The sequence below is a fragment of the Miniopterus natalensis genome, chromosome 14, assembly GCF_054644295.1.
Source record: "Miniopterus natalensis isolate mMinNat1 chromosome 14, mMinNat1.hap1, whole genome shotgun sequence".
In the NCBI taxonomy this organism is placed as follows: Eukaryota; Metazoa; Chordata; class Mammalia; order Chiroptera; family Miniopteridae; genus Miniopterus; species Miniopterus natalensis.
In genome coordinates, this window is record NC_142094.1 from 48,706,705 (window position 1) to 48,731,068 (window position 24,364).

Sequence of the window (24,364 nt, forward strand, 5' to 3'; positions counted from 1 at the left end):
GGAAGAGAATGTCTGTATTTGGGAGGGGCACAATTCTAAAATGCACACAAAAAATTCTGACTTGAATGTCATAAAATATATTACATTTAAGTGATTAGACTGTTGGCTTTTTATAACTTCTGTTAAGTGATTAGACTATCAGCTCATACTACTGTTTTTTACTGAGATTTTTAGAAACTGGTTAATTTTCCCTTTAAATTACAAGTGCAGTAACATCTAATGAGAGTTCGTATATGTTGTAAATATTACCTTCAAATTAGGCAATGTGAATGTCCAAGTCTTTTTAAAGATATCACCTGATTGAATATAGTTACTTTAAATTTCCCTGTTGAGATTAGAGATAAGAATCTGAATGCTTGAATTATTTTTAGTTTTTATTGATAACTTTGAAAACTAGTTAGAAAACCTAATTTTAATGTTATTGGTATCTTAGAGAGTTTTAATGCAGTGTTTAAGCATCTAAATGTCCGAATTTGCCGTGACAGAAGTAGCACTCAGAATGCTTGGAATCAGCCGTGTAGTTTGAGTGTAAAAACACCGTATGTGAGTGTGAGTGCATACTTACGAATATGGGAGGGAGAGAATCAAGGCGTAATGGGGAAGACATAAATGAAGTGAACTTTGTGTTTTAAGTCAGGCAGGCCATTGGTTTGTAAAGAAGTTCCTGGTTTTTGTTGATTTTGGAGGATCATTATGTTTTGCTGAATTTTATTTATTACAGATAATGCCTTTTAACTAGCAGTACTTCTTAGTGCAAAACAGTGTTTAGCATATATCTTGTCAAACGCTATAGACAAATTTTTGCCATTGAGGAGGTCACAGTCTGATGGATTTCACACCCATTTGAGTAATCTTCTTCTAAAAAATTAAGAATAGCTGATTTCATTCAGAGTTCAATTTTTCTAACTTCCAAAGCACCTCCGGTTGCTGCTTAATGGCCATTCTGAGACAATTGAGCATATTGGTTGCCTTTAAAAAATACTGGTAGACTTTGGTTTATAGGGAATAAAATGTTAACAAAGAGTTGTGGATGAGCCTGGGTTTAGAATGACCACCGTTTTCTGTTAAAATGTTGGGTGACTTCTTTTTTACTTCTGTGGACATCAGCTTAGATGCACATCTACACATTTGGCCTTTGATGTCAACTTCAAAAGAACACTGTACAGTCCAGAATTCTAAGTAACCCCTGCTTTATTTGGATTGCAGATGAAAACTACAAGCAGTTTGTTCTAGTTTTCTGCTTTTGGACAGTAATAACATCCCCTTACTTTCCCCAGGGCCTGCGTAGTCTTACTGCATTCATGAGCTTTTGTTGTGGATGAGATACCTGAGTGAGAAGGCTTACCTTTTTCATTGTATATAATACACACATACACATACATACATACTTATATATTCTTCCTCGAGATTACATTTCTCCAGCTTTTCTAACACGTTTGAGTGCCATATAGTAAATGCCAGCTTTTAAAAATATACAATTCTAAAGTATACAGTTGAAGAGTTTGTTTATGCCTAAGCGCCTTGGCAGTTACTTCATAACTTTCATATACTGTTATTTGTCCCAGAGTGAATTTTAGAACACTTTGGATTATTGGAGTTGGCACGGGCTGTGCATTTTATTGAGGATTGTTGAGGACTCAGGTTACTTCTGAACCTTTAAAAATTTGACAACCTTGGTAATCATTTTTTTTTCTCACTTCTTTGGTTAGTTTTTTTTTTTTTAAGGATCAGTTGTGTTTTATTTTTTATTAATTTTTAATTTTATTTGTTTTTTAATAATTAAAAAAATTTTTTTTTTAAATATTACAGATGTCCCTTTCTCTCCCCAATGACCCATTCCATCCCGTCCCATCCCTCTCCCCACCACTGTCCGTGTCCTTGGGTTGTGCATATCTGCATATAAATTCTTTGGTTACTCTCTCCCCCTCCACCCACCCGCCCTCCTCCATCCCTCTGACATTCGTCAGTCTCATCTATGCTTCCATGTCATTGAATCTATTCTGTTCATCAGTTTATTAAGTTCTTTAGATTCCACGTATAAGCGAGATCATGTGATGTTTGTCTTTCTCTGCCTGGCTTATTTCACTTCCCCAGGTCCACCCATACTGTCCCAAAGGGTATGAGATTCTTCTTTACAGCTTCGTAGTATTCCATGGTGTAAATGTCCCACAGCTTTTTTATCCACTCAGCTACTGATGGGCACTTGGGCTGTTTCCAGATCTCAGCTATTGTAAACTGTGCTGCTGTGAACATCGGGGTGCATATATTCTTTCTGATTAGTGTTTCAGGATTCTTAGGATACATTCCTAGGAGTGGGATCACTGGGTCAAAAGGCAGCTCCATTTCTAATTTTTTGAGGAACCTCCATACTGTTTTCCATAGTGGTTGGCAAGGATGTGTTTTAAGTAATGAAGCTAACTTCATTTTTCCTTGCTGTCCCTTTGACTTTTATGTAGCTCCGACTTTATTTTCGAGGTGAGGACATATCCAGGGATAATCGAATGAGTTATACACTAAAGCAATATGATGGCGACATTGACTCAGAGCCTGGGCCTTCTGATTCCTTGGTCAGTATTCTCGCTGTTCCACTTGGTCACCTCCCATCTAAACCGTGTCACGCCTGCTGCTCTGGTTGAAATGTGCTCCCAGGTGAAGTGGAGCCTTCGTTAAAGTAGGTTAGCCAGGCGAAAGCCAAGTCAATCAAAACGTTTCCTCCGTTAAGAGGAAATGCCACGTATTGTAAGAACCACAGATCTGAACAGTTTAGACTGAATTCCACACGTCTTTCCTTCGCATTTTAAACCAAATGCAAGTTACAAGCCACAGACTAAGTGCTGGACTTAAGTCCATAATGTAAAATCTCTATACTTCACTGCTATTTTTGTGTGAGTAATCTTTCGTATTGATTATAGGTGAAATAATGGAATTTTTGTTTTGGACAAAGTCAAGGATGAGAGCTTCAAAGAAATCACATGGACCATTTGTCAGAGATTTGAGGTTACAGGGCAAACTGCTGCCTCCAAAATTGGAGAGAGAGCCAGATACAGAGAATCACAGCCACCAGAGCAGAAACCCATGAGCATAAACCTCCCTGGAAACCAGTGCTGGGGTAGGAAAGCCTAAACCATAACTGACAAATTGCTGATGGCTCAGTTTGAACCAGTCTGAGTTAAAAACTGGTGCCCCAGCCGGAAGGGGCCCCAACGCTTTTTTTTTTTTTTTTTTTTAGTTTTTACCTCCAGGAGCCCTAGCAGGTTCTCACAGTGCAGACGGTTGAACGATCTCTTTATGCTTCTAGCACAGAGACGGGAAAAATAGCCATTTTGAAATATACTGAGAGCATTTCCATTCTTAACAAGTGCCACCCTCAGGAGAAACTGATTTACCAGAGCCTAAGGTGTTGGGGCTTTATCAGAGCCTAACTGACTTGGGGGAAGAGATATACCCAACTCTAGTCTTCCTGCCCTGCCAAAGAGGGGAAAACCAAGTATTTATTTTTGATCACAGCCCAGGGGCACAAGTTCACTAAAAGACACCCAATACATCATGACTAGCTTTCAACAAAAAGTTACCAGTCATACTAACGCAGGCGGGCGGGGGGCACTCCGCTTAAAGGGACAGCTCTCCCAGACCCAGTCCCGGTGTCGCAGGGACGCTGCAGGGAGCAGCCCAGGAAGTTGATTAATACGCTCAGGGCTCCAAAGGAGACAACCCGAAGGACTGCGGGAGGCGAGGGTAAGGTTTGTGTGGGTGCACAGCCCTCCATCGTCACATTTTAGCGGAAACACAAACGTGTCCTATGGGGTTGGGCAACAGCAAAGAGCCAGATGGGAGCCCAACCCTCCCTAGCATCCCGAAGGTGGAGACGACCTGGGCCCAGACTGCTGTGGTCTTGGTCTTGACCAGAGGCCCTTGCCGAGACAGAAAACCCCCGGCTCAGCCTCCCAGGCAGGGGCAGGGTGGGCCAGCACTCAGTCTGGTTGGCCCGGCGGTGGCGGGACCTGGCCCGTTTGGAGAGCAGGGCAGGATTTCGGGCAGGCGGCGATGAGAAGCGGACTGTGGTGCATGAGGCAGCTCCCACGACAGCACTTGGAGCCCGTGCTACGCTTTGGGCTTCAGTGACAGTGATTCCAAAGGGCTCCGGCACAGGTGCAGGCGAGTGCAGGAATTGCGTAATAGCTCAAGGGAAGCAATAGATTTTCCCAGGGCCGCCCCTGCCTCCCTCTGTCGGCAGTACGGTGACTGGACAGATGTTTGGTTCCAGCTGTGCGCACGGCGCCCACGGCAGTGGGAGCACTGCGTTCCCCGCCCGCTCATCACGTTCAGGCGGCTGAGAGTGTGTTTCAGGCCTGTGGCGGGGGGTGTCCAAGCCAGTTTGTGAGGGTTACACCACAGCCTAGGACCGACTCCGAGCTAATGGGGCACATAGCTTTTTCTTAGTCAAGTCTTCAAAAAAAAAACACACACAAAAAAACAGAAACAAAAGTAAGCTATTAACACCTCCTCTCCCCAGTTCCTGACTTCCTTTAGATGAAGTCAGGTTGTAGTTTGGTGTCATCTTGCCTGACACTTTAATTGCAGATGTAATTCCAGAATAGTTTAGCTTAAGCAGCTTTCATTTATGGGTAAATTGTCTAGCTGAAAGTTATAAAAGAGTATCTCCCACTACTTACATGTTCCTTTCAAGAAAAAAAATAGGTAGGTAGGTAGATATAGAGATAGAAAATGAGAGAATCCTATACCTGTATCCCTGAGCTAGTTAAGATTCCTCAACTAAATCTTAATTTTGGAATGAAGAGCAAACCATCTGAGCCACCTTCTCCTGGGCCTTGTACCTCTTGGGTAACTTAATCATAAGCAGCCATTCATTCACTATGTCTTTCATTCATCACACAAATGTTTGCCAACTATCTATGCCAGTACATCTTACATTTTTGTATTTATTGAATTAGTTAGGTATTTGTTAAAAATGCAAGTAAATGCCTAAGTCCTACCCTGGACATGTTGAATCTCTATGTGGCAGTTTCCAGAAATTTGATTTAAAAAACAAAACATATATATATATATATATATATATATATATATATATATATATATAATATATATCTTTGATTTCAGAGGGAGGGAGGGGGGAGAGAGATGGAAACATCAGTGATGAGAGAGTCATTATTGATTGGCTGCCTCCTGCATGCCTTGGACTGGGGATCGAGCCCACAACCTGGGCATGTGCCTGACCTGGAATTGAACGGCCATCTCCTGTATCCTAGGTCGATGCTCAACCGCTGAGCCATGCTTCACTGGGCCAGAAATTTGATTTTTAATAAACCTGTTTGAAGTACGCTCTGGGAATACAAAAGTGGACAGGACAGTCCTTTCCCCTTTCTAGACCGTTGTACAAATGAGCAGGTAAGCTAGTGCAATAAGGGCCCACCCAAGCCCTGGAGGAAATATGTACGGGCGCCCACGAGAGGGAGTGGCTGCTCGCACCGAGGGGAGCCCAGCAATCCCAGCGTTGCACAACCAGTTAGTGTAGCGCTTGCTGTCCAGCAGGTTGGCCATTGAGAAGTATGTCCGATGCTTCCTCCAACGTAGCAGGCATCATATGTGGAATGAAAGAACACATCTTGTCCTATACTGTCCTGCTCTAGTAGCCACAAATGGACGAGCACAGGGATACTGGGAGGGTCTGCAGCTCATCACCAGGCTCGTTTCTGGTGAACCTCTTGCAGGTCCTCCGTTGTCAGTGTGGCAGAGGGCAGAGATCTACAGAAAGGGAGTTAAAATCTTGTTTGGCTTATAATCAGGAATCATGGGGTCGGTCCAGGTCTGACCCTGCTGCTTATTAGCTGGGCAAGCTGCTTTGTCTCTCAGAGCCTTGTTTCTCCATCTGCAAAGGCCAGAAATAATAGCTACACATTAGGGTTGTTTGGGGAGTAACATAAACTATCTGGTACCTAACCTGCCCAGCATTGTGCCTGAGAGGGGTCAGTGCTAATACATAGTACTTATTTTTATTAACAATAGAAGTAATAGTGGACCTCTATTTGTGTGCCCAGAGTTGATTCATCCTCAGGCCACGAAAGCCATCTTCCATATTTACAATGATTCTGAATGGCCCTGCCCAGATCCCTGGAGGGCTATGACACCCACCAGGGCAGCGGTTCTCAATCTGGGGCCCATTCTTCGAGGCTCAGGTTGGCTTGAGAAAAGTCCTTGGGTCATTTGACCCCCTCCCTGCCCCCACTGAGATTTATTGCTTAGGGAAGTGAGTCTTAAGCAGTGTGCCTGTTAGCATCTCCCAAGGAGCTTTGTTAAGATACACAAACTGCATCCACTATGATTCACTGGCCTGAGTCATCACTACCATGGTGGAGCATCGGGGAGTGTATTTCACCTTTCCAGGCAACGCTGATAAACAAGCCTGGCTGAGAACTGTCTCCGTGGATGTGTCTCTGCTCAATGCTGTCTGACTCGGCGCTAACTCTTCTGGCGAAAAAGAATGGTGCCCAGTAGCTTTTCAAAGCTCAGAGATCCTGACCCTGTGTGTCCAGCTAAGGAGAAAGAGCCTTTGCTGATGAGGCAAAGGAGACAAGAACTCTGGGCATAAAGCGACTCCATATATAGCCCTGCCTGGACATGATGCACACTTGGTATTTAACAAAAGGAAGCAGTTATTATTATTATTGGTTGTGTATTGGCCTAGCTCCTTGAAAGGCCTGTATCCATTTTAGGAGAAAAGACTCCAAACCCGGAAGTTAAGAAACCAACTGGCTGCTGGGGAAGCATTGAGACAATGTGACAAGAGGTGTCATGCACAGGCTAGCAGAGATTTCAAGAAGGAAAAGCGCTGTGGTCTCTGTTTCTGTTTCCCCGTTTGCTCCCGAAATGAGAAGGAAGGAGAGCAGTGCGTTGGCAGCTGGTTCAAAGAGGGGCAGCGATGGCCCCAATGCTTAGTCTTACGCTGTGTGAACGCCATGGTGAACCCCAGATCGCCACGGGCTTTGATTTTTGTGTGTCTCAGCGTTTGCACTTCACATCTGGGGCTCCTGGTTGCTGTGCAAAGATGAGAGTAGCCACATTTCTAGCTGAGCCTAGCGCAAAGTTTCTGCCCCTGTGGAGACACTCAGAGCTGAGATCTGAGTAGAAGATGGGAAAGGACAGGCTCAACAGAGGGAGGAAATTCTGCCTGTTCAGTCTTCCTTAGATTATGCAGGAAAGGGGATTAGAGAGACTCCTCAGAATTAAGACTGGAAGGGGAGCTCACCCCTCTGGAGCAAAGACCGGGAGGTTAAGGTACTGCAGTCAAACAGGACACCTGCGAAGTACTTTGAAATTACTTTAGCTGGACTTCGTGCCGACCTACATCAAGAGCAGCGGCATCAGTAACTGTCAGCAGCTCGGGTGGAAGGCGATGCCCGAGGTCCCGAATGAGCCCTCAGCCCCCAGCCAGACCCGTGCCTACATCCTGCTGTGCAGAAGTGATCTGCTCAATCCTTGGCACTTCCGGCTGACGTGACTACGGAAGGTGTTTGGTACAGTGGGTCCTTAAATAAGAACTTTTCTTTAGGTCTGATCTCTTTTCTGCCCACAGTTCCTAGCTTCCTAGGCCTTACCCTTACGCTGCCTACTGCCAATACAAGTTGGTAAAATCTGTTGACTGTTAAAACCTATTACAGGACAACTAGCATGCAGAGAAAAACAAGCCATTCACCCCACTCTGTGCTATTCCTATCAGAGAACAGGGAAAATCTCTCTTCTCTCGGCCAGCACCCTCCCCTCTAGTATGTGCATCTGAACTGGGGGTGTGGTGGGGGGTGGAGTCTAGCTTTCCTGCTGCAACAAAGACGCGACGGAGCACAGCTGGCCAGAGCTGGGCATTCAGCGAGGCCGGGGCCAGGCCTGTTGGATCTGCCGGGAGGGTGGGCAGTGCCAGGCCAGGATGGGTGTCAGCTCTGGGCTCTGATGCGTGAGGGGTCCTTCCTGATGTGACTTTAATCAGGCAACCCCCGCTCCCGCCTGGAGTAGACACGTAAAAGGGTCTGCTTTAGAAGGATGTCTGCAACATGACGGTGCAATTTAAAATCTGGGTCCTACTTTCCTAAGCTTGGACCCAAACTTGTCCTGAGATAGAAGGCGCTTTAGGCAAAGGGCCGCCGGCGGTGGCTTCCCAGCGGTGACGAGGCGCGGCCAGCAGGTGTCAGTGCGCCCTCGCTCTGTCGCGCGCGGAGCCGCGGCCTCCAGGACCCCTCCTCGCCGCGGTCTTAGGGGGCGAGGTCCAGGCCCCGGGCCGCCGCGGCCCCGCGAACAGCTCCAGCAGGGAGACGGCGGTCACCTTCCACCACGCGCAGCTCTGAGATCCGGGGGCGCTGCTCCGGGAGGCGCTCCCCTTTTCGCCGCAGGGGGTCGAGCTGAACCTGAGCCTCCCCTTCTCACCAGGACTCCACTCGCCCCAGCCGCCCGGCGCACTTACGGTTGAGGGCCGCCCGGCCCAGGGCGGGACCGCTCCTGATGCCACCCGTGCCCGTGGCTGCTTCTCCAGATTCGGGTCAGGGGCCAAACCCCTTTCCTCCCAGGACGCAGCTCGATGGGGACACTCCCGGGTGCCCGCTGCCTTCTGCGGCGCCGGCCGGTGCCGCTCGGCCAGTTCCCGGCAGGGGCCCCCCCGCCCCCCGCCCCCCAGCACGCTCTTTAAACCCCGCGTTCGCGGCACCCACGTCTGCAAAGGGCAGGTCCGGCTGGGGACGCGGCGCTCCCCTGGGCCAGGCGCGGGGCACCGGCGCTGGACCCGCGGAGGGGAGGCGCAAGGGGCGGGGGAGGGTCGGCCTCCCACGTGGGGCTGACGCCGGCTGCTCGGCAACGCCGGCTTGATCCCGGGGCTATAAAACCAGTCCACGGTGCGCGCGGCGGAGCAGCAGCAGCTCGGGCCACGGTGCGGACGCCCGGCAGCCGCTCGCCGCCGCCCAGCGCCTTCCCCCCGGCGAGGCGCTCCGGCCTCGGCTCGCGCCGCCTTCGGACCCCGGGGGTGCGGTCGCGCCCCGAGCCCGCAGCGCGCCAGGCCGACGCCCCACAGACCCTCCGCCTAGACCGCGGCTCCGAGAGGGCCCACCGCCCTCCCGCCCCGGCCGCCTGAGGACGGGGGCGCCTTCATGCGGCCCGCACACCTCTCCCCCCGCCGCCGCCGCCCCCGAGCTCCGCGCGCTGCGCCCCAGCCCCAGCCCCGGCCGGCACGCAACTTTGGGAGTCCCGCGGCGTTCCACGGGGCGGCAGAGCCCGCATCCCGGCCCCGGCGGCCCCGCCGCGCCCGGGGGAAGCGAGAGAGCCGGTGACCGCTTCGGGGATGTAAGCAGACAGACGCGGGACCCCAAGCCCGCATCGGCTCCCCTCGGCTGCCTCCCGGGGCGGGGGCGGGCTCCGCACACGGTAAGACCTCTCGCTTTCGCTCAGGCTCCAGAGTCGAGGTATAGATATGTGCATATGTTTTTAATTCCCTGTTATCCTTCCAAGTTACCGGGCCAGCGGTGATTTCTGTTCTCTCTTCTTGAAGGAATAAATCTCTTTCCCCATCGGCTCGACCTACTCTCACCCGCCGCTTAGAAATAAAACTTGGCTGTGTTTAGGAGCTGGGAGCCAGAAGGCGCCCACGCCGGGCGACGGGAGCGCCGACAGGGCATCGTTCGCTGGAGCCGGGCCCATGGGCCGCTAGCAGACCCCCAGCTCCGGCCCCAGGTGCCCGCGGCCCCCTCCCCATGTGAGGCGCGCGGGGCGCGGGAGGAAGAGCACCCACGGGCCCCGGGCCCAAGGCCGCTGGCAGCAGGCCCAGGCGAGCGCGCACCCGGGTCCATGTTCCGCCAGGAGCAGCCGCTGGCCGAGGGCAGCTTCGCGCCCATGGGCTCCCTGCAGCCGGACGCGGGCAACGGGAGCTGGAACGGGACGGAGGCGCCGGGGGGCGGCGCCCGGGCCGTCCCCTACTCCCTGCAGGTGACGCTGACGCTCGTGTGCCTGGCCGGCCTGCTCATGCTGCTCACCGTGTTCGGCAACGTGCTGGTCATCATCGCCGTGTTCACCAGCCGCGCGCTCAAGGCGCCGCAGAACCTCTTCCTGGTGTCGCTGGCCTCGGCCGACATCCTGGTGGCCACGCTCGTCATCCCCTTCTCGCTGGCCAACGAGGTCATGGGCTACTGGTACTTCGGCAAGGCGTGGTGCGAGATCTACCTGGCGCTCGACGTGCTCTTCTGCACGTCCTCCATCGTGCACCTGTGCGCCATCAGCCTGGACCGCTACTGGTCCATCACGCAGGCCATCGAGTACAACCTGAAGCGCACGCCGCGCCGCATCAAGGCCATCATCGTCACCGTGTGGGTCATCTCGGCCGTCATCTCCTTCCCGCCGCTCATCTCCATCGAGAAGAAGGGCGGGGGCGGCCGGCAGCAGGCCGAGCCGCGCTGCGAGATCAACGACCAGAAGTGGTACGTCATCTCGTCGTGCATCGGCTCCTTTTTCGCGCCCTGCCTCATCATGATCCTGGTCTACGTGCGCATCTACCAGATCGCCAAGCGCCGCACGCGCGTGCCGCCCAGCCGCCGGGGCCCGGACGCCGCGCCGCCGGGGGGCGCCGAGCGCCGGCCCAACGGCCTGGGCCCCGAGCGCCGCCACGCGGGCCACGCGGGCCCCGCGGGCGCCGAGGCCGAGCCGCTGCCCGCGCAGCTCAACGGCGCCCCCGGGGAGCCCCCGCCGGCCGGGCCGCGCGACACCGACGCGCTGGACCTGGAGGAGAGCTCGTCGTCCGAGCACGGGGAGAGGCCCCCGGGCCCCCGCAGGTCCGAGCGCGGCCCGCGGGCCAAGGGCAAGGCCCGGGAGAGCCAGGTGAAACCCGGGGACAGCCTGCCGAGGCGCGGCCCGGGGGCGACGGGGCCCGGGGCGCTGGCGGCCGGGTCGGAGGAGGAGCGCGGCGGGGGCGCCAAGGCGTCGCGCTGGCGCGGGCGGCAGAACCGCGAGAAGCGCTTCACGTTCGTGCTGGCCGTGGTCATCGGCGTGTTCGTGGTGTGCTGGTTCCCCTTCTTTTTCACCTACACGCTCACGGCCGTCGGCTGCCCCGTGCCGCGCACGCTCTTCAAGTTCTTCTTCTGGTTCGGCTACTGCAACAGCTCGCTGAACCCGGTCATCTACACCATCTTCAACCACGACTTCCGCCGCGCCTTCAAGAAGATCCTGTGCCGCGGCGACGCCAAGCGGGTCGTGTGAGCGCCGCGCCGCCCCCTGCGCCCCGCCGGCTCCCGAGGGCGCGTCTCCGCCGCCCCGCGCGCCCCCCCGCGCGCCCCCCGCGCTCCAGCCCGGCCCCGCGCGCGCCCGCGAGCGCCGCTCTACCCCGCCGGGCCCACGCCGGCCGGGGGCCACGGGCACCCCTCCCCCCCCGTCGTTGGGGCCGCTCCGCGTTCCGAGCGGTCTTCCAGGGTTCTTGGGCCGCCCCCAATCAGTATTGTTTTTTAAAGGTGTTTTCACTTCCCCGCGTCCAGAGCAGAGCAACCCCTGAACCCCAGAGGGTGGGGCTCACACAGGGTTAACGAAAGGGGTTACCCGACCCCGGCTGGTTGCGCTCCCCGCCCCCAGCCCTGTTTTTTTAACAAAGCTCAGGGCAGCCCAGCCCGCTCTCCCAGCCTCACTGTAAATACGCACTATTTTTGATAGTACATGGGGGGTGGGGCGGGGACGGGGGCGGGGGACCCCCATGTCGCTTGGCTTTTATTGTCCGAATCCTGCCTGTTGGAGACGCCCCGGGAGGAGACCCGTGGAGTCTGGCTCAGGGCAGGGCCCTCTGCAGTCCAAGCCCTTTTCTAGGGTCCTTACTTCCCTCTGTGACCTTTTCGCCAGCAACTGGTGACTGTCCCTTTGGGTCTGGACCTGCTTTGAGATTTCCTGAGGGGGGGAAGATTTGTCCATTTTTTTCCTGTGCCTCACAGCGTAATTGCCTTTTCCTATGTAAATACTGCAGTGATGGACCAAGACAGAAGTAATGAGCCTTTATGCCTGGCATCCTTCCCGTGTATAAAGCCATTATCCCCGAGGCACCCTGGCCCCAGGAACTCACTTTAAAGCCTCCTTCCCACGTCCCCCCTCCGTCTCTCTCCGGGGCCACTGCTTGAGGAATCTGTATGTTTCTGTTTTGTGTGTACGTGGCCCCTCTGTCTCCCAAAGTGCTGACTGCGGGGAAATCGTTTAGCTGCTGTTTTTAGACACAGAGAGGTGTAAATTATGCGGAAGAGGCAAACCTGATACAATTTGCCCAAGGTAAACAGTTTGAAAAGACAAATGGGCCTGCCAAACTGTACAGTTCCTGCCCCAAGAGCTCTTAGGTATCAAAGTGTTGCCCTTCTCCACCCCCTCTGCTTTTCTGGTTGAGATCCTGTCACTGATGAATTCCCAAAGTCAACAGAGGAGGGCGGAGACCTCGTGTTTACATCGAGTTTCTACACGTTTCGGACAGAGACTCTTTAAGGCCTGCGCTCTTATTTTACTAAAGAAAAATTAATATCAGCACATGTTGCTAATGACAGTGGATTTTTTTAAATAAAAAGTTTACAGATCAAATGTGAAATAAACATGAATTAAATGGTCCTGTCTGTTATCTGAGTTTCCAAAAGCTTTAAGGCTCTGAGAACATCTGGTGATATATATATGTATATGTATATATGTGTACACACACACACACACACACACACACACTCTTTAAATGGAAAGGCACATGTACATTATAAAACACTCACCTTTACGAGCGCAGCGATAACAAAGCCACCATTTACCAAGTGTTTCTTATGTGCCAGGCACTATGATGAGCCCATTATAGGTTTTGCTTCATTTAATCTTCCCCCAAACCCTATGAAATAGGGACTGTTATTATCCCCATTTTACAGGCGAGGAAACTGAGTCTCAGAGGGCAAGTTCTTTGCTTAAGGTTAACAAGAGGTGGACATGCTTTGCACCCAGCTTTGTCTGGTTCCAGGGTCTGTACTCTTAACCCCAGAGCCTTGCCAGAGTGGCATCAGTACCACTTTGCAGAATGCTGCCAGCAGTGAGGTCTCTGCACAAAGTGTGCTATGCACACAAATATGGGATATGTCCCAAGTGTGTGGGTATACACAAAGTGTGTACATACCGCAGGGTGTCTAGATGCCCTAAAGTGTGTACGTACTTCAAAGAGTATATATATATATCCCCTAAAGTATGGTATACGCACAAAGTGTAGAATATACTACAAAATATGTATCACATCTTAGAGTGTGATAATATGCAATGTGTGCTGTGTAGCCCATGGTGTGGTATATGCTCAGAGTGCGGAGCAAAGACCTAAGTAGAACCAAGTATTAGTTGGTGGCTTGAATTGTCTCTGGCCAAAAAGCTTGGATCCTTCCTGTTGCATTTCTGTCATACCAAGTTCCGCCCTGCTGTCTAGGAGAGCTTAAGATCCACGCCCTACAGTTATGGTTATGACACTCTGAGGTGGGAAGGGCCCTTGGAAATCCAAGGATCCAACCCCTCATTTTCCAAGATGAGTGACTTATGCAGGGCCCCACAGCTCTGGGAGACAGGGCTCTGGACCCATGCTGCCTCATTCAGTTGGGAAGCAGCAGGAGTGGTTCTGTTTACGTGTATAATCACACACACTGCTGATTGCTGATGGATTGGAGGGGCCATCACAAGCCACAGGTCTTGGTTTGGGGAAGGATGGATGCCCCCCAGAAGCAGGCCCTCGAGCACCCTCTGGGCAACACCTGTCTTCTCGAACTTCTTTAGTGGGGGCGAGGGTGTGTGTGCCAGGGTAGGAGGCTGGAGAGTCCTGAGAAGTCAGCTGGGCTCTGGGGGGCCTGGGAGAAGGAAGGCATTGGTTCTGAGAGGTTTTTGTAGAGGCGGGAACATATGAGCCTGCAGACAGGAGGAGGGTGGGCAGCCTGCTGGCTCCAGTGACCCATCCCTGGGGGCTTCATACACCATGGCCTTTGCTGCCAAGTCTGGCTGCCTGGTCTGGTGCTGAGCCCTGCTGCTCCCTGCTCCCACTCCAGCCTCTTTCTCCCTCCCGCTCAAGGCACCCATCGCCTCAAAGGCAAATAGTGCCAGACAATAAGCCAGCCTGGCAGGCCCCCAGGAGCTGGGCTGTGTGTCTCAGATGCAGGGGCAGATACAAACAGTGCTTGCTGTTGACTCTTCTGCTCTGTCTGCTGGTCTGTGTTTGTCCCGCCTTCACCCCCAGAGGCTCTGCTCCCTGGGAAAGGGGGGAGTGTGGGCAATGGTGCCCCATAGGGCAGGCCCCACACCCCATTCTAGCAGCAGGGAAGCCTAAAAAATGGAGAAATCCCGGTCAAGGTGGGGAGAGAGGGCCAGAGTAAACAGGGCAGAGAGCTCAAGCAACAGTCTGCAAAGGTCTGGGGTGGGGAGGGGATTGAAGGAGGAGAAATGGTCCTCATGGGGACCTTAGCCTAAAGATCAGGAGGTGAGACTGTCACCTCGCAGCTTCCTGCCCACATCTGATCTGGATTATTTGGGCCAAGGGGATCTGTCTTTGTGATGGAATCTCCTATTTTATGGGACTTTGCTTAGCATATCAAAAGCCACTGGTTTTTGTGTCTAGAGCATGTTTTGCCAGATTTATTTCTGCAAGGTGCCTTGAGTTGGGGGAGGGGTAGTGCCCTCACTTGAGCCTGGCTGCAAGACTTTGCTCAGCTTCTGTGCTGCAGGGCTGGAGGAGAGGATGTTGAAAAGGGGCCTTAGGTTTTTCCTTCTTTATGACGCTAATCAAATCAGTTTCAGAGCCAGAAGTTTCCACACACATCTTCCACTCCTATATTGTGCTGTTGAGGGACTGGAGACCCCGAAAAGGCAACTGGTTATTTGACATTTTGGCGAACCTCAAGCCCACTGCTCCCTGACTATCTGATGCCGTCAATATTCAACACAAATTCTGTTTTGCTGTTGGATTTGGTGAGTTGCTGATCAACCCCAGAGGAGCCCTCTGTGCTTGTTCTGTGCCAAGCGCCATGCCAGGCACTGTGAGGCTGCTCTCTCCCTTTCATGCATGTGCCCCACAGAGCCCGGCACTTGTCCCTAAGAGATTAGGGCCAGCCCTGTGCTCTGGAAGCATTAAGGCTGCGTGGGGGACAGGATGTGCCTGTGTGAAGCATTAAGTAGCCATACAACAGTGACAGCATGGTGGGGGTTAGTGGATGCTGAGTGCCCACTGAAGGTCATGGGCATCTATCTGTACTGTGCATGTGCTGTGGGGGAGACGTTGCTGGGGCTGGGAGCTCTGGGAGTAGGACATGGGAGCTGGGGTGTCAGGATTGTTGCTGAGGGAAGGGGCAGGGAAGGCAGCTCTGGTTCTAGCAGCTGAGCCCCGTGGAAGCATTGCAAGGCTTAGGGCAGGCCTCAGCTTTCATTTCTCCAACCTGATCCGCACTGGAGGACACCCATCCCTCCAGGGAACCTGCCTCCCTGCCTCAAATAGAGTAGCAGGATCCAAGTACCCAGGCTCTCGCCCTTGTCAGAGCCAGGGCCCAACACCAGGCCTCGGGTGCAGGCCTCTCCCTAGGCCCTGCATCCCCGACAGTGGGCCTGAGAGTCTGGGGTGCAGGAAGGGTGCCTCCCTCAGTAGAGGGAAGCTATTCGGAGTCAAGGAGCACAATCGCGAACACCAGGGTTTGTTTTGAAAATAGCATCAACCTCTTTGATTACCAGTAATCCTGGGGTTTAGAGTTAAACACAAAAAAGGGAATAGGGCCTGTTGGAAAGAGCCTGGACCTGCGAATTAGACGGCCAAGGTTCTCATCCCAGCTTTGCCTTCTGCCAGAGGTGTGACCTTGGGCAAAGCCCTTTCTGAGCCCCCGTTACTTCATTTATGAAATGAAAATGGCTGGTCTAGATCAGTGTTGTTTAAAACTGTGTTCTTTAGGGTTTATTTAACTACAAAATCAACCTTATTCTCTCTCTCCCACAAATATTTATCATCTATCATCTGTCTGTCTGTCTGTCTGTCTTCTATATGTCCTATCTGATAAATTGCTGGGTTAAGTGACTAAAACAGGTACCTTTTCTTCAGGACGTCTCAGAGCCTCGAATATGCCAGTGTGATTGTGATTCTGAGAGGGGTGCTTATGGAGAGCTGTGCTTCTCAAACTGCCTGGACTGCAGGCTTCCGTTTTCACAGAGCATCTCAGCAAATCATGTTGCTAGAACACTGGGGTCATGCTGGGCTACGAGATCTCACCGGACTTTTCTCTTGATCAATTCTGAGATTCGATGAAATGTCAGCTCTGCTCTCTCCTCTGTCCCTCCCTCCCTTAGGTGAGGCACACTGGGCACGGGCCAAGCCAAATGTTCTCCTTGGGCACAGCTGACTCTGAGAGTCATTGGCCTCATTGAGACTTGGGATCGTGTGGGGTTTGTTACGAGTGTGGTCAGACTGTGTGCACACACAGACATACGGGCACACACATGGACATATGGGCACACACAGACACGTGCACACAGACAGACACGAGCACACCATCCTCCCGGCCAGCTGGTGAGTCAGGTGAGAGACAGCCCCAGGGAACCACATGGCTGGCTCTTAGCCAAAGTCGTCTGGGCTGTACTCACGTCTGTGGCTCAGGTCCAGCCTGGAAGCGGAGGCCAATGAGGCTGGGGTCTGGTTGGGGAGTGGTGGGGACTGGCCCAGGTCGATGCCCCTCCTTGTCCCCTGGGTACACTAAGAGTTCTGCCGCTTCTTACTGAGCACCTATGGGCACCCCTTAGCCTTCCTTATCAGCAGATACACACCTTAAGTGTTCTTTCTTATGCCCTGGCCCCAGAGGAGGTGCTGAGAGTTTTAATGAACGATCAATTCCTCCCTCCCTGCCTCACTCCCTGCTTCCCTCCCTCCCTCCTTCCTTTCCTTCCTTCCTAGTGATTTTTTTGAGCTGTCCCCAAATTAATGTCACAGTCCTGTACCATTTGTGCTGGGGGTGGAGTGGTGGACAAGATAATTAAGATCTTTGCCCCGCAGAGCTTCTTTTGGGCGGAGACAGATATTAAGTGGGCACCAGGGAGTGGTAAGCAGGTTGGTGAGGGTGGTAGAGCGGGTGACAGGGACTCACTGTTGGGGAGCCTGCCCTGGGCTGAGGCATCAGAAGAGGAGAGTCAGTCCCTGGAGAAGTGATAGCTAGAGGAGAGCTGAGGGATGGGCAGGAACAGGTCCAGAAAAGGGGTTGGGGTGCAACGGGGAGCATCATACGTTCAAGCAACTAAATGATGTCCACTTTAGTCAGATGCGAGAAGCCGAGAGGGGATGGGACAGGCTGAGGGGGTGGGGGCCAGATCCTCCGACACCTGGAGAGGTTTGCCTTGAGGATAGTGGGAGCCAGGGTGTGGGCAGGCAGGTGATGAACATGAGTGGATTGTTTTTGTTTGGAAAATCATTCCGGCTGCTGGGTGGAGACTGATGTGGTGGAGCATGCTGGGAACAAATGACAGTGGCCTGATTAGGGTGCTGACATGTCACTGAGGGAAGCTCAGGGCCTCTGCCTCCCCCAAAGTCACCCAAAGGCAGTGCTAGTCAGTGTGCAGACCCAGATAAGGATTTCAGAGGTACCCTTGCTTGCAGAATACTGGCCCAGCCTCTGTGAATTTCCATCTTCAGAGAGGGGTTCCCTGGTTCGGAGCTCGTGGTTACATGCAGACAACTCAGCCAGCCTTGGCTGTGTGGAAACTCACTGGCCATGGGCCTGGTCTGACTTGCTCCCTGTTTCTGAACCTCAGCTGCCTTATCTACACAGCGGGTCAGGGAGGATGAGAGGAGACCACGGATCACAAGCCTATGTATGGCTGTGTGCGCCCCTGAGACACCCAAAGATCAGCTGACAATCAGGGGCAACTGAGAGCCTAAAGGCAGTCAGCACCCCATGGATTCCACTTGGGATCAAAAGAGCTGATAAGCCCCGGATCTGGGACTCATCCTGCTTAATCCTATACCAGGCTCACCCAGGCCCCTTGAGGAGAAACACCCTCTGTTTGCAAGGAGTTCAGGGAACCTGTGACTTGACACACCTGTCTGCTCTGCCTGCTGCGAGGAGCTCAGCAGCAATTCACAGCTCCTGGCAGGGCCTTTTCCTCTGACTCTCCTGCTTGAAACCCAATCCCTACATTTTCAACACTCGCTGGTCTGCAAGGGAGTGCTCTCCTGGGAGTTCCCAGAGAGGGTGGCCAGGTCTTGGAACGAATGGCTGGTGTTCCTGAGAGGGTACTTTAACACTGAGACTTGGGCACCAGAAGACCCGATTACAATCCTGGATCCATCACATAGCTTTGACTTTAACCTTAAACAGCTGACCAACCCTCAGTTTCCCCACCTGTAACTTAGAGATTTTGGTTCCCAGTGTTTTGGTGAGTTAGCCAGGCCAGTGCTTGGCATAGCGCAGAGACCCAATAGTGCCCACCTTTTCCGCTCCAGTTTGGGAGCTGGAGGCTTGTTTGCTCTTGAAGCTGCAGCGGAAGGAGCTGGGCTGGGCTGGCTAGTTTGGACAGTGCCAGTACCATGCCCTTTGAACTGGTGTTTGAGGGTGATTTATGATAAAGATTTGACTTCTCAGGCTCTTAGCTTCCCCTCTTTCCAGCCCAATGAAAGAAAGACCTTGAGTTTCTCAGTAGAGCAAGAGGGTGGGACTGGACAAACTCCAAGTCCCATACGGACCCATGATGACAGAGATGGTTTCCAGCGAAGCAGCTCTGACGCCGAGGCCGCCTGATGTCCAGGTTAGTGTTCTCGTGGCCTTGTTGTGCCCCAGGCTGGTTTTTCGTCTCCTGATGATAACACTCTTGTTTCTACCTCCATAAGGCTGCTCAAGCTGTTCTGTCCTACGTGTGGAATGCCACACTACTCTTCCCTGGATGCCTCGCAAAATCATGCCCAAACTTTAAAGCCAAGCTACATCACAACACTTTTGAATTTTAATAGTGGAAAGAACCTGAGGTTTGGCATCAATCACTCCAAGGCTTAAACCTTGGGTCTGATTCCCTGCTCTTCATGGGTGGGACAGTTTGTTTGACCTTCTGCATATCCCCAGCTTTCCCACAGCTCCCCAGCATCTCCTCTACACTGGAGCAAAGGGAACAGGAGTGATGGTTTCTATCTGTAGCTCATCAGGTCATGTGTATCATGGAGTCCACGAGTGAAAATCGATCCATTTGTTGTGAGCCTTGTGGTGAACATTTGCAGTTTGCCTCCCCAGCTTCCATCCCCTCCCTGACCACAGTGAGTGGGTCATTGTCTTAGTCCCTTCAGGATGCTATACTTTTCCTAGAACGGTGGGGAGAGAGACATCTGTTCTTTCCCACTGGATCTGCTCTGTCCATCTGTCACCTGGGGTCACCGTTGTAGATAGCAGAGCTCTGAAAGAGGGAGTCTTGATGACATCAACTTAACCCTTTTATCTAGATGTGTGTGAAGAACCACCTCTAGACAGTTAAAAAAAAAATTATGAGCTAATAAAGTCCTTTTCTTTTATTTAAGTGAATCTCAGTTGGGTTTTCTATCATTTGCAACTAAGAAAGTCCTTTGGGTCAAAGTCACATCATCAATAGTCTCAAAGGTTGCAAGATTTTGGAATGAGTTCAGTTGTTTTGCTTCTTTAGTTGGATGCCACTTGGCCCTATGTTTTGATCAACTCTTTAATTCCAGCTGTGTTGACATGCCTCTTGGTTTTAATAGCCTCAGACAGTTCTTTGAACTTGTCTGGAGGCCAATCATTCCAAAGTCAGAAACCCATAACCCACTCGCTGTCCCGTGGGATGGCATACCTCCTTGGACGAGTTGGGAGGAACTTTCAGTCATCCATCCATTCCTGGAATCATTCTACACTGGTAGGAGTGGAAGGCAACTGGTCATCTGGGCTTCCAGACCTAGGGTCCAGCTCACGCTTCATTCATTTCTAAAGAGGACAGAACAGTTTTCACAATGGTTTCCTGGCTGAGCAAATAGTACAACACAGTCATCGTCACCAAACGCAACTGAGTTTATGACCTAAGTTCTGACTGTCCCCGAATTAGGAGCTCTCCATCCAGTGATTTACTTCATGGCTAAAGTGTCCAGGAAATGGGTTTAGAGGCTGTGAAGTGTGCATGTATTTTTGTGTGTTGAGTTTTGGGGATATTCTTCTTTGATCGAGTTGGTGAAATGAAGCCGTGTGAGCTGAGAGCGTGGGCCATTGGGAACCCAGCTTTCTGAACTTACGTGCAGCCTCTTTGCACATTCCCGTAGACAGACGCTCAGCCTCGAAGCTGCGACAGCGATGGGGCATGAATCCTATAAGTGCCAGTAATGCCTGTAAGTCAGCTGCGTGTGAGGGTGGGTCCTGTGAAAGAAGGAGAGCTGGGGTCCAGAGTATGTACCCTGGGGTTGCATACCTCTGCTCCGTTTAAGCTGTGCGATCCCAGGAGGAGAGGAAGGTCTGGGGACCACATTTCTCTTGTCTTCCAAGACCAGTTGGGGTGTTACCAACTTCCCAAATTTCTCCATGTTCTTTTCCCACTTATGATCTTTCTAGGCTGCTTAATTCCATGATGTGGGTGGCTTTTTGACTTGCCATATTATTTGATTTGGGGCGGGGGTCGGGGAGAGGAAGTCTGTGTAAGCCTTTCCTCTCTCTCCAACTAGCCAGAAACTTCTGGGTGGGCCAAGACTGTGCTTTATCCCTCCACAACCAACCTCTCCCACCGCCCACCAGGTGTCTAGCATGGCGCCCTGCGTAGAGGGTGTTGGTTATGGTCTTGTTTGACCCTCGGGCCTTTGCTGTCACGGGGGTGGGGGTAGCCAGTGTGGGGGTGTAAGGAAAGAGCCTGAGGGCAGCAGTTAGGTTTGGGAAGGAAGGTGTGGGTGGGGCGGCCAGGAGACGGGGAAGCGGCCGGTGAGAGGAGGCCAGACCCCTGCCCCGCTGTCCGCACTGTGTTCACGTGCCCCGCGGGCTGCACTGAGCTCTCAATGGAGTGAGCCCGGGTTCGTGGCTTGCAGTGGAGACATGGAAGAAAGAGTGACCACAGCCACTTCTGCAAGGTGAATTGACCTGCTGGTCGGGCACCCTGCCCCTGGGCTGGCCCTGTTAGGTGTTCCGTGCTCTGACCCTTCAGGTGTGGATGGTGTGGAAGGGTTAATGGCCAATGAGCTGTGGGTAAGGGGCTTGCTCTTCACCTTCTTGGGCAGAGAGCATGGAGGACTCTGGGGTTGGTCCCCGATCCTCCACTGCCTGCAGCCTTATCCTAAGGGTCTCGTGGATACAGGGATTTTGAAGATCCCAGCCCTGATTTAAGACTGAACAGGAGTAGGAGGCAGGGGGCAGGGACACATGCAAAGTCACAGAAGCACTTCCTCTCTCTCTTCTGCGCCTCACCCCCCTTGGTCCCCAGCCTGTGGATGGTGACTCTCCTGGCACGGGAGGCTGTGGTGGGAGTGGGAGACAGAGGCCCAGGCACCGGCAGGGACTCCCAGCTATGAGCCATGTCCTTGGGGGAGAGGAAACCCATGAGCAACGGCCCCTCCTTGGTGACCATGTGAGTGGAATTAAACAGGTACCTGGGCCTGGCTTCTGAGCAGAGGCCTGGTCCTCCTACTTACTGTCTCTATGACTAAGACACATCACCTCTCCTTTCACTGCCTCAACTTCCTCATCTGTAAAATGGATACCCGGCCACCACTCCTCCAGTGGGCCAGCTGAGGCTACCGTGAGCAGCACTGTGCAAACTGTAATGCTCCCGCCGTAGTGATTGATGATGAACAGGACAGAGACAGAGCGCAGGACCTCCCACTGCCCTGCTGGGGTCTGCAGAGGGACAAAGGGCCGGGAAGCGCTGCTCTGAGGAAGGCAGTTTCATCCCCACAGGCGTCTTGGATCTTTTTGTCCCTTTGTCCTGGGCCACAAGAAACCAGGAGCTCAGGGCCTTTGAGTGTAGGTGGTGAGCGTAGGTGGCTAGAGCCGATGGAAAAACAGGCGGAGAACCCCTGTCCCTCGCTGCCTCTGATTTATCTCATCACTTACCCCTGGCCTCAGAGCTGGCTCCCTCCTAGGCGGTGGCAGGAGCCACAGGGCCCTTGGACTTCAAGCGTGATGTTTTTATGGAGGTGGTGTTTGGGGACTCAGGAAGCAAACCAGCCCTCTGGCACTGTCTCAGTCTCGGCCGTCCCTAAAAATACGACGTGATGTGGCTAATGAGAAAGCACAACAGGCCTGGCTTGGCATGACCTAATATAGCCTGGCATTCAGACCGAACCGGCACGTAAATGGGGACTTGTAATTGAAAACGCAAGATGTCTCTCTGCGGGGATGGCAGGCAACCTGCTGGGCTCCCTATGGGGGCACAATGTGGGGATCTGAGTGGAGGACTGGGGCGGAGGGTCCCTCCTGGATGTTCCCCTGTGGGTGGGGTTGGAGTCTGGCTGGGAGCCCCCCTGCAGCCTCGTGCCCACCCTCTGGCTAGAGGACTGGCATCAAGCTGACCGGCCCTTCGCTCCTGTGAGGAAGACCAGTGGGCTTGGTGCCATCAGGGTTGTAAATTCCATCACCCTGACTTTTAGGAGAACAGCACAGACCATCCTCCCTCGCCCCAGCCCCGTGGACACCCCGACTAGCCTGGTTTTGGTCTTGCATGGACTCTCTGAGAGAGCCTGGCCCAGCCCTGCCACTTCAAACAGTGGATGGATGCCAACCTCCGGCGTGGAAACGTCACAGGGCAACACCAGTGCATCGCTCTTCCTCTCCCTCCCTCCCTCCTTCTGCATAGACCTGGTCCCGTGGCTCAGCCGCGAAGCTGAAGGACTCAGAAGCTGCTCTGGGCTGACTTGTGCCTCAGGTCCTGCAGGAAGAGGGGGCGGAGGATCATGGAGGAGAGAAGCAGGCCAGCCAGTGACCTGCTCACCCGTTTGCCTGAGACTCCCCTAGTTTGGGCACCAAAAGTCATAAATCCCAGGAAAGTTCTCAGCCCCACAACAGCCGGGATGGTTACCTACTGTATCAACAACCCCAAACCTGCTCACCATGGGGGCTCAGTGTGCTCTGGATGGGTGTCCCATGCAACTCCCCCAAGGTCACAGGGCTGCCGGCTGGCAGAGTGAGGACTCAAATCCAAGGCCTTGATCAGAAGTTTGGGGTTCTTTGCCCCCCACCTGCATTTCTCAGGTTGCTCTATGAGGCAGGACACCTGGCTCTCTCCAGGGATCTTGGTCAGGACCTTTCCCTGGGATGGAAGTGATGGTGAAACAGCAGAAAGAGGGAGCAGCGGAGGGAATGTGGTCACCCTTAGGGCTATGGGACCCCAAGAGAGGACTCCACCTCTGCCTTAAGAAGTTGGCACTTTAGTTAGAAATATGCTGCAGGCTTGCCTGGCTCAGGTGCCACTCTATGCCACCTACACACATGTACTAGGGAAAATAAGTAAAGGGCGTGTCCTATAGAGATTGCCTTACTCTCACTTTCCTTAAAGAATTTATTCTTCAACAAATATTTATTGCATATTTGTTCGTAAATGTGTTGCTTCCTCTAGCTGGGACACAACTGTCCCCTCTTCCCTCCTCCCTTCCTTTTTCTCTGCAATCCATTCCTCAGGTCTCAACTTACTGAATAATATTTATTAAACACTTGGCACTGTGTAGCTCATTTACTCCCTGTGAAAACCATATGAAACTATTAGACCCATTTCACAGATGAGGTTGGCTTGTCCAAGGACTCGTGAACTTAATCATGAGGCTGGAGTGCAGCCCGGCCTGTGCCTACCCTGGAAGGGAGGCTTTACAGATGCCCACATCCCAGTTCCCACTTGAAACAGTTGTTACAGAGTCATGGAACACCTGTCCTTTTTTTTTTTTTTTTTAATTGATTGATTTTAGAGAGAGAGAGAGGAAGAGGCGTGGGGGAAAGGAACATTGACTTGTTGTTCCACTTATTTATGCATTCTTGTATTTGCTCTGACCCAGGATCGAACCCTCAACTTTGGCGTATCAGGATGACACTGTAACCAACTGAGCCACCCGGCCAGGGCCACACCCATCCTCTGCTTTTCCTCCATGAAAAGCACCTTGTGCTTCATCCTTCGGTCTAGGCATTTTATAAAAGCCCAGTAAACAACTGCTGAATGAATAAATGAATGAACTGATGGATGAATGAATGATTCACCTTTGTGGCTGCAGTTGCTCTGAGGCTGAGGTCCTCAGCGGAGGCTCTGGTTTTGTCACTATGGAGCGCCACACACTGGCAGTGTTGAGCCAGAGAGCTCTTGATGTCACAGGATAAACATGACTCTCCTTTCTGGAAAAATGATGTAGCTGTGAGATTGGGGAACAAACTGATTTTTAAACATA

General features: G+C 52.6%; 1 protein-coding gene across 1 annotated transcript; it reads left to right on the forward strand.

Moving 5' to 3' along the window:
* The first annotated feature begins 9,840 nt into the window (after nucleotides 1–9,840).
* ADRA2A (adrenoceptor alpha 2A) lies at nucleotides 9,841–11,241 on the forward strand. Its single transcript, XM_016212099.2, has one exon. It carries the CDS (start codon nucleotides 9,841–9,843, stop codon nucleotides 11,239–11,241), a length of 1,401 nt encoding a protein of 466 aa, XP_016067585.2.
* Nucleotides 11,242–24,364: the final 13,123 nt, after the last annotated feature.